This window comes from Triturus cristatus, chromosome 4_1 (genome assembly GCF_964204655.1).
Source record: "Triturus cristatus chromosome 4_1, aTriCri1.1, whole genome shotgun sequence".
In the NCBI taxonomy this organism is placed as follows: domain Eukaryota; kingdom Metazoa; phylum Chordata; class Amphibia; order Caudata; family Salamandridae; genus Triturus; species Triturus cristatus.
The window spans coordinates 397,502,741-397,520,807 of record NC_140585.1 but is presented as its reverse complement, the minus strand read 5'-3'; the positions used below and the strand labels follow the sequence as shown (position 1 = coordinate 397,520,807).

The window sequence follows — 18,067 nt, the reverse complement described above, 5'->3', positions numbered from 1 at the left end:
GCAAAGTTGCAAACAAGTAAGAGTAGCGCCGAGCACCTGGGTGCTACAATCACAGAAGATTTTGAAACGCAATTTACCAGCAACGTTAGCAGCAGTAATCTTCTTATTCATCAAAAATGTATACACAACAATACTTATACTTAGTTACTCACCAAGCCCAACGACCTCGACACCTAGCAGGTCCAACAGGTCCTGCTCCCGGTCCAGGATGTCAGACCACCGGTGGGCCAGCTGGTAATGGGTGCGGTGGACCCCTGAGCACCGAAACACTGCCCGGCGCACCTTCACCCACCGACGGTGACGCTCCTGGGTAGGGTACCCGGAGCCGGGCCTGCCGCCTGCTGCCAAGGTCAAGGGGAGGTGGCTCTGGATAAAAAAACAAGGGCGGCCACCTCCGCCTCGACAAAAAACTGCCGGGCCCGCACCCCTGCAGGGCGCATTCTGCTGCAAGGAAGGCGGCTCTTGGGCGCAGGCACTTTGTCCTTTGAGCCGTTAGTGGCAGTGCCCTTGGCCATGGTTCTGGGGTGGGTGGGAGGCGGAAAAGAAAAGTTAGAAGGGAAAAAGGAAAGTTAGGGGGAAGAAGTAGTAGCTTAAAGAAAGAAGTAATATAAAGTTAAAAAAAACACAGTAAAAGTAGAAATAAAATGCAAAATATAAACTTAGGGACAGAGAGAGAGAGATGATAAAAAAAAAACAGAAAAACTGTGTAAAAAACTAAGGATTCCAAAGATTAAGGGAGGATAGAAAAGTAGGCCCAGAACCATAGCATAGAGTGAAAAACAAGATGGCCGCGCCCATTCGCGACCGCGTGGGTAAGTTCGCGCGATATTTCGCGGGAACACGCAATAATCATCGCGAACAAGTAAAATGCGCTCCCTAACATGACATGCGCATCGCGAACACGCTATACGCGACCCGGAACAGGAAATAAGGCATCGCGAGCGGGCGGGACAATTGAAAAACAAGATGGCCGCTATCATAGGTGACCGCATGGGTAAGTTTGCGAGATATTATCCCCCGAGCATGCAAACAGCACCCCGAATGCGCACAACACGCTCCCGAACAAGAAAAACATCGCAAACGGGCGCCCCAAGCAACTATGCACGCTCGCGAAGCTACGCGTAGCTCGCGTAGTGCAAGAACATCTTCGCGTAGCTATGCGAACTGCGCCCAGGGTTACTCATTAAGACAAACAGACTGACCATTATTGAAAAAAGGTTTGAGAGGTGGTTACATGGTGTGCCCACACCCTGTGATGTCGTGAGTTCATACCTGATTGTCTGCAAAAGATTTCTTTGATCTGCTTGCAATGAACAATAAATTCTGTTCTGTTGTAATCGTTTTTTTTTAGAGAAAGAAAATGTGACCTTTACCAAGAGTGTAAATAAAATACGATTCTACTTAGAGTGTGCATTGGCGTTGGACATTGATCGAATCAAGGCGAGGAAACCCCACTACGAAGGTTCCCTTCAACTTCCATCCTATTCCTCCTTTTAGCCTTCGATCCACCTATTCAATAACCCATTCATACTTCTATTCATTAATTTCATTCATTTATTCCCTTGTTCACATCTGTTTAACAATTACACCCTTCCTTACATTTATCCATCCATCTTTTTACCCTTCCATTCACCAACCCATGCTTCCATTCATCCATCCATTCCCTATTCATCATTCATTCCATTCATCTTTCAGACATCTATGCACCCTTCGACATTTCATCCATCCTTTCATTGTCATTATTTCACCTGTCCATTTATCCCATCATCTATCATACAGCCTTCCGCCATTCTATTATCCCATATGTACACCTATCTTTTGAATCAAACCATCCTTTTACCTCTGCTTACATGCTTTCAAATCTATCCATCCATTTTTCCTTTTGCCCTTCCTTCTTTTCACCATCTCGTCCTTTCTTCCTTTCTTCTGTTCACCAGTGTCCTTCATTGCACCTTTTCTTCCTTTCACATTTCCTTTACTTCATACTTACCCTCCTTTCACCCGTCTATGTTAACTTCCTTCTCTACTTTTCCCTATCTACCGATTTTCTCTCCTCCCCTTCTTACCTTTTTTTTTACTTTTCATTTTTACCCATCTGACTCTCTCTCTCTCTTTCTCCTTCCTCCCCATGTCTATCATTCCTCCTTCACCGTCTCCTCCTGTTCTGCAGCCATTCGCGCTCCAATGGCTTTACCTTACATTATTTTTTAGCTATTATACACTGATTTGCAGACAGAAGGCCCATAAATAATTAGCGATTTTAGGATGATCTATCCCAGTTACTACCACACCTCCATTTTAGCTGCTAGAGCAGGGTTTGAAGACACCACTGAAGTGAACTCCACAGGCCCAATTCATGAGGTTCCGGGTCACCCTGCCCAGACCTGTGTTTACGGTGTCTCCTTTTTTCTGCCATTGCGTACTTGACGGAGTAGTCGGATTTGTGGGAATGTTTCTCGCCTTCATGCTTTTGCATCCTCATCTCATGATTTTTTTGGATGTGCTAAGCGCTTTAAATGGACTCGGCGGAGTGTTTTCACCTGCGTCATTTGCTTTGTTGCCAAAGTTTAGCTTGGCAAATCTTGGTAGATCTCATGGAGTAGTGCTGCATAACCCTCATACTCAACAAGTCTAAGATGTGGTTGCTAATGGTGGCCTTAGCATAAGCTTGATAAGGAGATATGCCAAAAATCTACCTAGCTTGCATTTTTCTGTGTTTGGATTGCTAGTGCATGTGGACCAAGGACTCCTGGCTCTTCAGAGAACTTTCTCTCACCAGTACGGGTTGGTCGTAGAGGGCAGGGGGTTTGAATTGATACCGATGGGTAACCCCAAGGCACCCACTTTATATTATCTAGGGTTCTCAAGAGACATTACTCTCTCTTTAGAGCCAACTGTCTCAGCGGGGCCTCTCTCCGCAACAAGGGTTGCTGAAATGATTGCAGTACTAAAACCCTCCAAGCACACCACTCAAAATCTTATCAGGAAGGAAAGGCTAAGTAATGTCTGAAAGGGTGACATTATACGACATGGCTGGCTGGCTATCGCCTACAACAAAATCAACTAATTCGGTTCTAAATCTAAATGACGGCTGTTGGATGTATATAGCTCATTTAAAATGGGCACTACTGGAAGTTGTTAAGAAAGTACTTCTTTTATTTTTGTTTTCCTGCATGGTTTTGCAGGGAAGCAGAATTCAAACAAGCACTGGCAAATCCAACAGGTCGCAAATTGGGATCTACTGGCTTTTCCAATGGTTCTAGCCAAGCTGGACAGCATCCCAGATTGTATGCAGCATAACTTTTAAAAAAGAAAAAAAGTATCACTTGACAAGCAGTGTCATTATGTAGGCACACAAACGAAACCCACTTGTTCCTACAAAATGACAGGACGTTTTATTCTGTTTGCCAATCCGAGTTGGATTGGTAAACAAACAAAAAAAAGTAGTGCGGGTGAGTGGAAGCACCATGGGGCAGGGAGAAACAATGAGGGCTCCCAACAGGAGGGGGTGCAAGAAGCAACACAGGATCATGGGTGGAGAGAAGCAACCCTGAGGGCACAGTGAATGAACACAGGGGAAACAAACAGATAGAGAGGCATATGGGGGCAGCAAACAAATGAGAAAGAGTGCAACGGGGAGGTTGGGGAGAAGCACGTGAGCCAAGTAAGCAATGTGAGGGGTGAGAGAAGCTCTCTGTGATAGAGAGAAGCACCCGGGCAGTGAGCGAGGCAGAGGGGGAGACATCGACAAGGGAGACAGTAGGAATACATAATCTCGTAGAGTGCTTAGAGAAAACGAAAAATGTTGATCCTCAAAATGGAGCAGTGAAAGTGCACAAGTAATGGGTCCATGCTCCAGTGGAGGGACAGACTCAAGAACCGGAAATAAAGCCCACACCCGCTAAAAAATTAGTGAATGCAAGTAATCAGAGAGGTGCAAGTATCTTGCCGTAATCTTGAATTCAACAATATTTGCCCCTCTGTCCTGCTTTCCTTTCTTATTAGTGTTGTTGTTGACATACTTCCGAAACACAGTTTTACAGAAGCTGTATGTGATCAGTAAATCCAATGTCCTTATTGGTCGATTTTGGGGATGATACAAATGATTGATCAAAATATTTATCTGGTAAGACTCACTACTTTCTTTCATTTACCTTATGCATTTTGGTATTCAGGTAATAAACAGCTTTTGACATGAAACTTCACGTCAAACATATTTATTCTCACACAAAAAAGTAAATTGTCTACTTTTCACTATCTAGTCATTAACACATCCCAAAAGATGTTAACCATTAGAAGCTTTTTTCAAAAATATTTTTATTATTGATTTTCCAGTAAAACAGTTAACAACATAATAAGGTCATGCCACATCTCTCAATTGCATTATACATCACATATCTTACAGTTTCCTTACTGTTTCCCATCTTACGTATCTGCACAATCTTCTTCTCCTCGGTTATTTCCCAGTTGCACGTTATCTGGTTAAAAATGTTTGGGTTTTCCAACGGGTACGTTGTAAGTGGTTTCCAGAAGTCTTTGGGTCGTGATGTTTTAGGCAATTCTTTCTCATATGTCTAAAGTGTGTCTCCGCAGTATACCATATCCTTTATCCATTTCCGGCAGGTAGGGCTTATTTTGCTTTCACAATGTATTGATACTCTCCGCTTAGCTATCAATAGTGCTATTGCCACTAATTTCCGCTATGCCGGCGGTATCTGATTTAATAATTCTAGCAATCATACTTTTGCTGAACATTCTAAATCACAGTTCGTAATATTTCATAACATTTTTATGACTTGTTCCCAGTACTCACTGAGCCTCTTACAATTCCACGTTAAGTGCGCGAAGTCCGCATCAGGGGCAGTAAGTTCAATCCTACTGGTGAACCTGCACCACTTATTGTGCCCCCCAATTAAGTTGCCCTTTCGTTTTTCACTACTGTAAGGCCACCTCTCCCATAGGATAACACAGTGCTACCTTATTACATTTATTAAATGCTAACTTTTGATTGGGAGAGGTAGAAATACCACGTTTGGACTCAAATGAATTGTACTTTTAAATCCTCTTTGATGGTTATGTGGAATTTTAGATTACAATTTTGAAAATCCCAGCTTTAGAAAGCTTGCTTTCTCTTGCCAAAAAGTTTCTAAAGACTTTTAAGAATTTCCAGCTGCCTGGCCCTCTTAATTGCCCCCCCATCAGGAATGCAAAGTGAGCCCCGACAGTGAACAATAGGAAGTAGGTGTAGCTGGAAGAGGGCCATCCACTTACATTTCAAAGGGCTCCCTCCAGAACACTCAGAAAATAACTTGACACCAGCCTATTCACCTTACACCACTTGAAGCATGGGCAAGGGAAGAAAGGGGAAGGACTGAACTTCACAGAACTAGATGTGGGGGTCTAGATGTTTCCCTCACTTCAAAAGGTGGCACCAGGTATAAATATTAGTCCTCTTGGCCCATTCATCAGTACGCTCCTGGACCTTTGAACATTACAGAAGAAGGACTGCCTTGTTTTCCAGAGGAGTGCCTTGCTGTTCGAGGCCTGCCTCGTTCCCCAGAGGACTGCCCTGCTGCTTCAGGCCTGCCTTGTTCCTCCAAGGACTGCCCTGCTGCGACCAGTGGACTGCCCTGCTGCTTGAGGTCTGCCTTGTTCCCCAGAGGACTGCCCTGCAGCTTTAGGCCTGTGTTATTCTTCTGAATACTGCCCTGGTGCATAAGACCTGCTCTGCTCTCTGAGAAGGAAGATTGGACTTTGTCCAGCTCTGAAGCATCCATTATAAGTAGTGTTAGAAATAGCACTCTGCTGCATGAATCTCCTTGACTGTCTATCTGCAGGTGCATTCTGTACTCACACATGTACAGTTACAGTACTTTATTTTGAATGCGCAAGTGTTTCTGCTCACTACTTTTCTGTGCAGTTTTATAATATATGTTGTAGGGGAGTAGCCATTTTTGACATGGTCACCTCTCACATTTTGCCTGGTAACTGATGTGATTTCGACTGGAAGTGTAATGTGTTCCTGCTAACCAGGCCCCCAGTGCCAGAGCTCTTTCCCAAAACGGTACAATTGTTTCCCCTGATTAGCAAAAGTTTAGCACCCTCTGTAAGTTCCTAGTAAATGGTTTAAATATACATTGATGCCTAATTTCCCTTAAATTGACTGTAAATTGTTCCTATGATATTGAGCTATGAGATCAGGTTTCAGCCCGCTGCATCTCTTTTTGTTTAAACAAATTCTCATAACATGTTAACATCCGCACTAGAAGCATTTCATCTACGACTTAGAATTGCAATTACAAAGTGCTGCTCTACTGGTGAAGACTAATTTTGTGTCTTTTTGTATGACTTGTGTTCCAATATCCTTTGTTTAGCTGGTTGTTTGATTTCTCCAATATAATTTGGACCACATAGGCATCTTATTCCATAAATTGCATAACTAGTGCACCATGTCAAATAATATTGAATCTTAACATTTTACTCATATACTGGTGTGTTATTTGGTCCCCTTTTATGATGTTATTGTACACTGAGCAAGATAGGCAAGCAGTGCTTCTTATTCCAAGGTATTATGACAATTTGATCATCATTTTCCATTTACACGCCCATGTATACTGGTACATCTCTTAGATTTGGTCCTCATTTATATGATAACAATAGTGGCTCTTAGAAAATCTTCCGGAACTTTACATCCATCTTAATAAGATCTCAAATCATCAAAATGATCTTTTGATCTGGGATTATGCTATGGTAATTTTAATTATACTTCTGACTATCACTTTAGTAACCTTATTTTGTTATTTCAACAGATTCTCTCTTTTTATCAATGATACTGTCACCTTTCTTCTGCTAGAATATTCTCTGGATATTTTCTTTCTCTGTAAAATGTGGATATCAATATTTTGTAACCATTGCTTTATTTTTAGTAACCGTATGTAGGAAGCTGGCTCTTTATGTCATATATCAAAATGAGGTATATTTTGTAAAGAATCCAGGGGTTCCCTTATGAGTGGACAGGGGGCTTGCTATGGCAATCACAAGGTGCCCTGCTAAGGGCGTGTGTGGTCAAGCAACCATAGGCTTATCACAGATGAGTGCAGGACATCTGAAAATACACACAATGGTCAATAAATGAGACACACAACTCAAGAAGGAGATCCACTCCAATTTATAAAAATACCAAGTACCTTTATATATGTTTAGGCATCAAAGAAAATCATTCAGGTAAGTATGTTTTTAAATATGAATTATTTTTAGTTCAAAAAGTTGACATAGTGCAAGTTCTGGAAGCTGCAATGTTATCCTATGGGAGGAAAAAAGTCAGTGCAGAATTCAGGTATACAATGACTTATGGGACCCTTCTCCAGGATTTAAGGTGTGTGGTGGGCAAGGGCCAAAGCAGCACCAGTAGAACACCACCAGCGGCACTAGGGTGGCCAGGTGCAGAGGTGCAATACAGCGTCAGGTGCCCAATATTATTCTATGGAGAACTGTCGCAGGGAAATGAGGCTGCAGGCTTTGAATGGGGGACCAGTTGGGAAGAACCAACAGGGGTGCCCAGGCCTCACACTGCTCAGGGAAGTAGGGACACCTTTCGTCCTCTTCTCCGCGGCCCAGGGGCGACGGGTGCAGAGGTGTCTATAGATGTCGAGTTTTCTATCCAGGAGCAGTTACGGTAGAGGGGACCTGCGTGCAGAGGCTGAAATTGACATCACCGGGTCTACAAGAGGTGAAACCATGATGGACTCAGGCTCTGGAGGGCTGGGAAACTCGATGGCTCCGTTGGCTCACTTCTCGGGCTTGGAGCGACAGTTGTAGTGGCGGCTTCAGGCGTCGGGTTTTGGTGGTTTTGGTATCTTCAGAGTCCTTCCTTTGAAGTTTCTGCAGGATGCTGGGAACAGTTCCGCTGTTTCCTGTGAGGTCTTTGTTCTTTATTGAAGACAGGCAGTCCTCCAGGTTTTCGAGGCACAACAACTGCAGGACAAGACATCTTTGGCACAGTTTCAATGGGGAACAGCAGACCGGTTGGAAGGGCTGGGGTCAAGTCAGTAGATCTGTTCAGTATTCTGCTTTTGCGGCTCTTCAGTGTCCTCCTTCGTAGGTCATCATGATCGGATTCTCTGGTGCCAGGGACTCCCCTAAATACTGAATTTAGGGGCATTAGGGGAGTGTAGGGAAGTAGCCACCTTAACCTTGGGGTCACTACTCCCCCTATATGACAACTTCCTTTGGTAAGTGGACATAACCCTATCCCAGAATTCCTAAGTATGCCATCACAAACATGGCTGCTTATTTAAAATCGTGTCCACCTTAGTTTCGCCCACCTTAGGGGTGGTACTAGCCTGAGGGTGGCACGCCTACTTAACTATCTAATTTTACCACCAGTCTAGGTGTTAAAGGGGGTTGTGGACAAAGTTCAGCTTCCTCTCCTGTGAGGGGGAGTCAGATTTGTATTTCAAAGGTGGCATCTCTTTGAAGCTTGCCAGCCTAGGAAGGCTAATCAGCAGGTCATCCTGTGGGAGGGGGTGTTACACACCCTTCCCGGACAGGCTTTTATTCTGGGCCTCCTGAGAGCAGAGGCTCTCACCCTAGGAGGTCAGAACAGTGTCTTGTGTGGAAGGCTTGCATAAAACCAGTCAGGGAGCACACCAGAGACTGGCAGGTTTCCAGGGGGCACCTCTAAGGTGCCTTCTGGGTGGATGTATTGGTAAGTCCATCACTGGAATCAGTGTGGGTTTATCAAAACGAAGTGTTAGATACCAAACATCCATATCTTCAGGGAAGCCATCATGTAGCTGGGGAACTCGTTTTCACCAGTTTCCAGGAATATCTTTTTTTAATGGCTTCCCTGATCACTTGTACTGGTAGTATTAGGACCTGCCAGCACAGGGGCATATCTGCTCATGCAAGTATGCCCTCACTTGTAATATTCAGCACCCTGTCTTAAGGCTGTCAGACATGCAGTAGGGGTGACTTACAAATATTACATGCAGTGTTAGAGGACATGGCACACAGTGTGACATGTGTTTTCACTTTTGTCTGCACCAAGACACGCAGCCTGCAATGGCTGCAGGCTTTGAATGGGGGGCCAGTTGAGAAGAACCAACAGGGGTGCCCAGGCCTCACACTGCTCAGGGAAGTAGGGACACCTTTCGTCCTCTTCTCCGCGGCCCAGGGGCGACGGGTGCAGAGGTGTCTATAGATGTCGAGTTTTCTATCCAGGAGCAGTTGTGGTAGAGGGGACCTGCGTGCAGAGGCTGCAATTGACATCACCGGGTCTACGAGAGGTGAAACCATGATGGACTCAGGCTCTGGAGGGCTGGGAAACTCGATGGCTCCGTTGGCTCACTTCTCGGGCTTGGAGCGAAAGTTGTAGTGGCGGCTTCAGGCGTCGGGTTTTGGTGGTTTTGGTATCTTCAGAGTCCTTTCTTTGGAGTTTCTGCAGGATGCTGGGAACAGTTCCGCTGTTTCCTGTGAGGTCTTTGTTATTTATTGAAGACAGGCAGTCCTCCAGGTTTTCGAGGCACAACAACTGCAGGACAAGACATCTTTGGCACAGTTTCGATGGGGAACAGCAGACAGGTTGGAAGGGCTGGGGTCAAGTCAGTAGATCTGTTCAGTATTCCGCTTTTGCGGCTCTTCAGTGTCTTCCTTCTTCGTAGGTCATCATGATCTGATTCTCTGGTGCCAGGGACTCCCCTAAATACTGGATTTAGGGGCATTAGGGGAATGTAGGGTAGTAGCCACCTTAACCTTGGGGTCACTACTCCCCCTATATGACAACTTCCTTTGGTAAGTGGACATAACCCTGTCCCAGAATTCCTAAATATGCCATCACAAACATGGCTGCTTATGTAAAATCGTGTCCACCTTAGTTTCGCTCACCTTAGGGGTGGTACTAGCCTGAGGGTGGCACGCCTACTTAACTATCTAATTTTACCACCAGTCTAGGTGTTAAAGGGGGCTGTGGATAGGGGTCAGCTTCCTCTCCTGTGAGGGGGAGTCAGATTTGTATTTCAAAGGTGTCATCTCTTTGAAGCTTGCCGGCCTAGGAAGGCTAATCAGCAGGTCATCCTGTGGGAGGGGGTGTTACACTCCCTTCCCGGACAGGCTTTTATTCTGGGCCTCCTGAGAGCAGAGGCTCTCACCCTAAGAGGTCAGAACAGTGTCTCGTGTGGAAGGCATGCATAAAACCAGTCAGGGAGCACACCAGAGACTGGCAGGTTTCCAGGGTGCACCTCTAAGGTGCCTTCTGGGTGGATGTATTGGTAAATCCATCACTGGAATCAGTGTGGGTTTATCAAAACGAAGTGTTAGATACCAAACATCCATATCTTCAGGGAAGCCGTCATGTAGCTGGGGAACTCGTATTCACCAGTTTCAAGGAATATCTTTTTTTAATGGCTTCCCTGATCACTTGTACTGGTAGTATTAGGACCTGCCAGCACAGGGGCATATCTGCTCATGCAAGTATGCCCTCACTTGTAATATTCAGCACCCTGTCTTAAGGCTGTCAGGCCTGCAGTAGGGGTGACTTACAAATATTACATGCAGTGTTAGAGGACATGGCACACAGTGTGACATGTTGTGTTTTCACTTTTGTCTGCACCAAGACACGCAGCCTGCAATGGCAGCCTTGCATGTGCTTGGTGGGGGATACCTTAGGGTGGCACAATTCATGCTGCTGCCCTAACTGACTCTCTTTAGTACCTCAGACCCTAGGCATTTCTTAATCGAAGGGTTGCACTTTTGGGTCAGGAGAGGAAGGGGCAGTTGTGGTGTCTGCATGGATTTCATCAAATAAATTGACTTCTGTGTCAGGAGAGGTAATTAAGCACCACTGGACTAGATGTAGATGATCCATTTATGGAACTCAGCCTTGCTGCAATGACTGAGGAAGACATTGGCGCAACCTCTTGGTATTATAATTGCATAGACGGCAAAAGTGGCAAATGATTAACATATGATAAATGGAGGGTGTACTGACACTATGCTTTATTTCAACACATAGTGATTGCTTTTGGAATTTGTTTTAATGAAATCTTTCAGAACACAAATACCATGACAACGAAATCAAGGGGTTTCAATTGCATTGATAATAGTGATAATAGTCAAACTATTACTTTGAGGATCTACGAGATGTGGGCAAAGAAGATTAAATGATTATGAACTGAATTCAAGTGCTGAAGAAACTATTTACGCAAGGGAAATATGTATTTAAATAAAAAAAGATTTCAATTTAATTATTTAAATTAAATAGAAATACTAATTTTGTTTTATTTTGAAAATCATAAAGATGAAGATTGTAATATAAGAAAATATTATTACCCTGCTACCAAACAGGGACAAGTGTTATGTCACTGGCACCAAACCTGCACAAATTACAGTATCGCAAATACAATGCACAAAACAAGTGGTTGACTATTCCCTCCCAAGTAACTGTAATGCATATGTTACATAGGAGTATGTTAGCAATTCTCTCTATAACATGAGACACATTTAAAAATGCAACACATACTTGTGAATGTCTTAAAATACAAGGTGCTGTTTTGGGACGTCTTTGAAGGGAAGATGACCTTGCTGCAGACCTTGCTGGTGAAGCAGACTTGCAGAAATGTTCTTGACTTCTTGAAGAGGATGGTCTTATTTTTATTGTTTCCCTGCTGTACTTCTTTAGAAATTCATGGTACTTAAGGTTTCCATATGGATTCACAGGCAAAACATTCCAAAGATTTTCAAACTGCATTTTATTGAGAAAAAGATTTGTTTAAATTTTGTAAAAGAAATGGTTATGATATCTACAATGACCTTTCCAGAAGAAGAAAGGCGTATACAACTTGTACACGTTACAATGAAATGCTAATGTATGGAGAGAACACTATTAATGAGAGTTAGCAAACCATGTATATTTTGTAATGAGCTTCACATGATCTCTGTCTAAAACAAAACCCCAGCAGTGATGCATTATGTAATGACAGCTCAAATATATATACATTACATTAGCTATATTGACAAAACTACACTTAGTGTTTATAGTTAATACAAATAGTTGTATTTTTCATACAGAATATCCACTGAAGGAAAAAGGCTACTTACCTGTAACTACAGTTCTCCTACATTGGCATCGTTCATAAATTCACCTGCTTGATTTATTCCCTTTTCTCAGGCTGGGAACCCCTGGTAAACAATGTTAACGTAGCAATGTGCTAATACACTCAATAACATTGAACTGGCCATAGACTTCTTACAACCTAACCACATCATTAAGTTTGACCCAAATATCAGCCATTCAACTATCAGCAGCCTCAGCCATTCCCCTTACTAAGGTTTCTAGCCTTTATATGTTCTACCTCATTAAGTGTAACATCCCAGTAAGTAGAGGCTCACGAAAGGGTAGGTGGGTGGCTCACTTGTGAATCTATACAAGATGCTAATGCTTGATAACCATAGTTACAGGTGAGTAACTTATGTTCTTCTCCAGCATTGGATGTTTCATAGATTCACATACTTGAAGATTTTCAGTGCAGTACAGGGAAACAGTGGAATGAGGCTTACCTTAAGAAAAAATATATCTAAAAACTGCTCTACCCACTGCTGTTTCCTTGCTAGGCTGCATTGTGATACAACAGTGTCTTGTGAAAGCATGTGTTGTCTTCCATATCGCTGCTTTGACAATATCTCGGAGTCGTACTTGTGCAAAAAGAGCTGTTGTCATTACTGTATCCCTTGTAATATGAGCTTTGACTGGACCCGATAGCGGGCTGTTCATAAATACACGAGCTAGCGTATTGCATGCCGCAATTCCTTCAGCTTAAGCTTGTTTCATTATTAGCCTACATTCACTAGATAAACCGTGTTGGACATCGTCCTTTTTGAAGGGTCATCCGGGAACTTTTTGCCTTCCTCCTAATCTTTTTTCTGACCTGGTGTTGGTGGTTTTAGGACTCTGGGCACTTTAGCACTGCTGTCCAGTGTAAAGTGTGTGTGCTCTCTGTGGTAAACATGGTAAGATTGGTCTACACCTGTTTGGTGTACTTAATTTACCTGTCAGTCCCTTGTAAAGTGGTATCTCAGATACCCCGTGTTAGACTTGGGGGTTTCTAGTTTACACAGGTATGCACTTGTGACACATAGGGACCTCCTCCTCCAGTCAGGGTAAGGGGGTACACTCCCAAAATAACCCCTGCTCACCCCCTTGGTAGCTTGGCACGAGCAGACAGGCTTATATCAGAGGCAGTGTGTAAAGCATTTGTGAACACATACAGTAACCAAGTGACAACACTACAAATGGACACCACACAGGCTTTATATCAAAAATAAGTATTCTTTATATAGATTTACCACAAGACCATTAAACGACAAAAACACACTATACTGTTACTTTAGATAGTACAATTTTGCTTAGTTCTCTTAAGTTCTTAAATGCGACACTTTAAGTCAATGTACCTTTTAGATGCAACACGCAGGGCAACGAAAGTGTTAAAACGATGTTGATGCGATGAAGTTTTTGGTGCAAAGAAATAATGATGTGAAGATCTTCCAGAGGCGGCACGCTTCTCCGATGTTGCGAGAAGACTCGACTCGATGCTTCAGCTGCAGAGACGTCACCCTTTTACGCGATGCGACGACAGCAGCCTTGGCAGCGACACTCTTCTCCGACGTTTGCGAGACGCTTCGATGCGATGTTGCAGTAGCGACACCCCTTTACACGATGCGACGACAGCAGCTCCAACGGTGGCACGATTCTCCGTGGATGCGAGGCGCTTTCTTGATGCGGTGCAATGCATCAGCTACGATAGCTGCGATGGCGACATGCTTCTTCGGCATTGCGGGACACGTCCTGGATGATGTGAGACGCTTCCGCTCGATGCGATGCTGCAGCGGCGACACACTTTACGAGATGCGACGACAACAGCTCCGATGGCGGCACGCTTCTCCTTCTTGAGTCGCGCTTCCAGCTCCTTGCGACACGCAGTCCCTCAGAAAGCCCAACAACAGCAGCAGGCACTTCCAAAGAACTCTGGGGAGCGGAGCTGGGGGGTGAAGTCTGTTGTTCCTGAGACTTCAGCAGGAGGCAAGCTCTTTTCCAAGCCCTTGGAGAACCTTCACAAGTTGAGCAAAAGTACACACAAAGTTCCTTTCTCCTCTCTTTGGCAGTAAGGCAACCACTGCAGGCCAATCTCCCAGTTTCAGGGATAGTTTCCTCCTCAGCTTCTTCTGGTTCCTCCCTCAGCAGAGGTTCTTCTTGTTTTCCCAAAGTGATCTAATTTCTTGGGATCAAGGTCCCAATATTTATACCCAGAAATCCTTTGTCCTCTGAAGGCATAGGGGCCTTTGCCCAGTCCAAACCAGTTCCTGAGGACTCTGTTTACCGGACTTCTCCTTTCCTTTCACAGTGCAGGGCAGAAACATTAGACACCCCACAGGAGGTGGAGCCAGCATTGTGGAAGGCAAGTACAGCTCTGGAGCACTTTGTTGACAGGATTCCTTCTCTTCATTCACTGTGCAGGGCAGAGACATTAGCCGCTCCTCAGGAGGTGGAGCCAGCATTGTGGAAGGCAGGCACAGCCCTATTCAGGTCCCAGGTGCAACTCCTCCCACCCATCTGGATGCAGATCTCTCTATTCACCACTGGGGCACCTCACCCTGTCTCCTGGAATTCCCCACCCCTGTCACTCAAACTCCAGACAAAGGAATACACACAGCCTAGCAGAGGCAGGTTTGAATGGTTAGACAAGAAAATGCCTACTTTCTAAAAGTGGCATTTTCAAACACAGAATGTTAAAACAACTTCACTAAAAGTTGTATTTTATCATCCTGAGTTCAGGCATACTAAATTTGAATTTCTACCATGTTGTCTGAGTCAGTTAGGATTATAAGATGTAATAACCAAACTGCCTATTCTGGCCTATGGAGAACAGGTAGCCTTGCAATAGTGAAAAACGAAAATGGTTGTAATTCACTATTAGAACATGCCACACACCCCAGGGCATGTCCTACCTTATCCTTACAATGGATGCAGATCTCTCTATTCACCACTGGGGCACCTCACCCTGTCTCCTGGAATTCCCCAGCCCTGTCACTCAAACTCCAGACAAAGGAATACACACAGCCTAGCAGAGGCAGGTTTGAATGGTTAGACAAGAAAATGCCTACTTTCTAAAAGTGGCATTTTCAAACACATAATGTTAAAACAACTTCACTAAAAGTTGTATTTTATCATCCTGAGTTCAGGCATACTAAATTCGAATGTCTACCATGTTGTCTGAGTCAGTTAGGATTATAAGATGTAATTACCAAACTGCCTATTCTGGCCTATGGAGAACAGGTAGCCTTGAAATAGTGAAAAACGAAAATGGTTGTAATTCACTATTAGAACATGCCACACACCCCAGGGCATGTCCTACCTTATCCTTACAATGCACCCTGCCCTTGGGCCTACCATAGGGGTGTCTGATATGAAGAAAAGGGAAGGTTTAGGGACAGGCAAGTGTATGCACTTGCCCAGTCAGCATGACAGTACCAGACTGCACACAGGCTCTGCAATGGCAGGCCTTAGACACACTTTTACCGGCTGCTTCTGTGGGTGGCAAAACCAGTGCTACAAGCCCAACAGCAGCATTTGGATTTACAAGCCCTGGGCACTCCTGGTGCACTGTACTAGGGTCTGACAGGTAAACCAAACCAACCAATCAAGGAATCACTAATTCATCATCAATTTACAGTAGGGAGAGCATATGCGCTTTAGCACTGGTCAGCAGTGGTAAAGTGCCCAGAGTCATAAAACAGCCAACAGGTCAGAAAAAATATAGGAGGAAGGCAAACAAAAAAAGTTCAGGGATGACCCTGCAAAAAGGGCCAAGTCCAACACCCAGGTACAGTAAATTAAATGCTACTGGTGGGCTTGCAGCCCTGCTTACGCCACCCACCAAAGTAGCCTTTCAAACCAGTCTCAGGCCTCTGCCATTGCAGGGCCTGTGAGCGCAGTTTACTGCCGCTGTGACGTGGCACGCAAAGTGGTTGCCACATCTGTGACCCCCCCTTTTTACTGCATGTTAGTCACCTCTAAGGTAGGCCCTAGCTAGCCCTATGGGCAGGGTGTATTGTAGGTAAAAGGTAGGACATGTACCTTAAGTGTGTGACATGTCCTGGTAGTGACAAACAGCCATTTTAGTTTCACACTGCTGTGAGGTTACCTTCTCATAGGAATGCATTGGGGACTCAATGAAAAGTGTTTCAGTGGTAATTCCTGAGATAAGAGGAGCAGCGTGGTCAAGTTTGGTATGTTTGGAATAGTAATAATAAATGCTGCATGATGGTGTGCGCAGATTTATTATCACTATTTTAGAAATGCCACTTTTAGAAGTTGGCATTTCTGTGTGCTATGTGTCCTTGTTAATGTTAATGTTAATTGGGATTTCTGTAGCGCATTATCACCTACTGGTCTCTAAGCGCTTAGAGAGAGAGCCCAACTGTGGTACCTCAGAGAGTGTGCACCCTGACTTGGCCTAGATTGTGCCCCAGGCTTTGGTAAAAAGGAGGGTTTTTAATTTTTTCCTAAATGGGAGGAGATCAGGCTCTTTGCGGAGCCCAGCAGGCAGTTCATTCCAGAGTTGGGGGATTGTACTAGAAAAGGCTCTGCCCCCTATAGAGGAGGTCAAAAAGCGGGGGCAGGCCAGCAAGCCCGCACCAGTGGACCGTAGCGACTGTCCCGTTTACCAGGCGTTCCTTAATATATGCTGGGGCCTGACTATAGATGGTTTTGTGGGCTATGCAAAGCCCCTTGAATCTGGTTATCTGCTTAACCGGAAGCCAGTGAAGCTACTGCAAAAGGGGAGTGGCGTGGGCTCACCTTGGGGGCCTGAAAACCAGCCTGGCAGGGTCGTTCATGACTACCTGGAGTTTAGTCAGCAGTTTTTCCGGGAGGCCCAGATATAGGGAATTTCCGTAGTCTAGCGGGAAACAATTAAAGCTGACACTGCCATACGGAGTGCTGTAAATGAGAGTAGGGGGACCAGTTTTCGCAGCAATCTCAGCAGGCCTACGCATGTCCCCACCACGGTCGAGACCTGGTGGGGCATAAAAAGTTTGGCGTCTATTTTTATACCCAAACTCTTTACAGCTGGGGCGGGCTCGGGGGTGGGGCCAAGTTCTTGTGTCCAAAAGAGGTCACTCTAAGGGTTAGCGTTCGTGGTGATGGTCAGAACCTCGGTTTTATCGGGGTTGATTTTGCGGTGGTTGGCTCTCATCCAATTGACAGTGAATTTTAGGACATTCTGCATTCAAATATGTGCCATAGGGGAGTTGTCAATCTGGATGAGGATCTGTGTGTCATCCACGTAGTTGAAGACCTGGCACTCCATACAGGACAATGCAGTAACCAAGGGCTGGAGGTATAAATTGAAAAGAAGGGGGGACAGTGCTGATCCCTGGGGGACACCGCACGTTAGCTAACCCGCATCGGATACCTGGTCGGCAAGTTGGATCCTTTGAGATCGGCCTGAAAGAAAGGGTGCCAGCCATTGAAATGCTACCCCCTGGACCCCTTGCACCCAAATCTGTGACAAGAGTAGATTGTGATTGACCGTATCAAATGCCGCGGACAGGTCCAGGAGGACCAGGGTGCAAGGCTTCTTTCTGTCTGCCATCAATCTCAGTTCATCCAGGACTGCCAACATGACCAGTTCAGTGCTGTGGTGGGCTCCGAAACCAGCCTGTTTCGTATGAAAGAGGTGGTTGCTCTCTAGGTGGAGAGATAGGGTTTTCAGCACATGTTGTTCCAGCACTTTTGACAGAAAGGGGAGCTGAGAAATAGGCCTGACATTTTTTTAATTCTTTATATCGGCACCAGGTTTATTGGGCAGGGGTATGACTCTTGCCTCTTTGAAGTTAGTTGGGACTTGGCCGGCGTCGAGGGACCAATTTAATAGGTTCAGGACCTCGCTCTCTAATCCAGGAAGTGCCATGCGGAATACTCTAGGTGGGCAGGGGTACGCGGGTGACCCTGATTTAGTGCGGGCCAGAAGGAGGCTCAAAGAGTTGTGATTTAATTTTGGATGCGGAGAGA

At 44.9% G+C, this 18,067-nt stretch overlaps 1 protein-coding gene across 1 annotated transcript in view; it reads right to left on the bottom strand.

Moving 5' to 3' along the window:
* EFCAB6 (EF-hand calcium binding domain 6) overlaps positions 1 to 18,067 on the bottom strand; it is an 879,195-nt gene that overhangs the window by 150,217 nt on the left and 710,911 nt on the right. Inside the window, exon 26 of the mRNA XM_085652469.1 lies at positions 11,519 to 11,740. Coding sequence (XP_085508595.1) covers positions 11,519 to 11,740 — 222 coding nt within the window. The remainder of the gene's footprint in view (positions 1 to 11,518; positions 11,741 to 18,067) is intronic.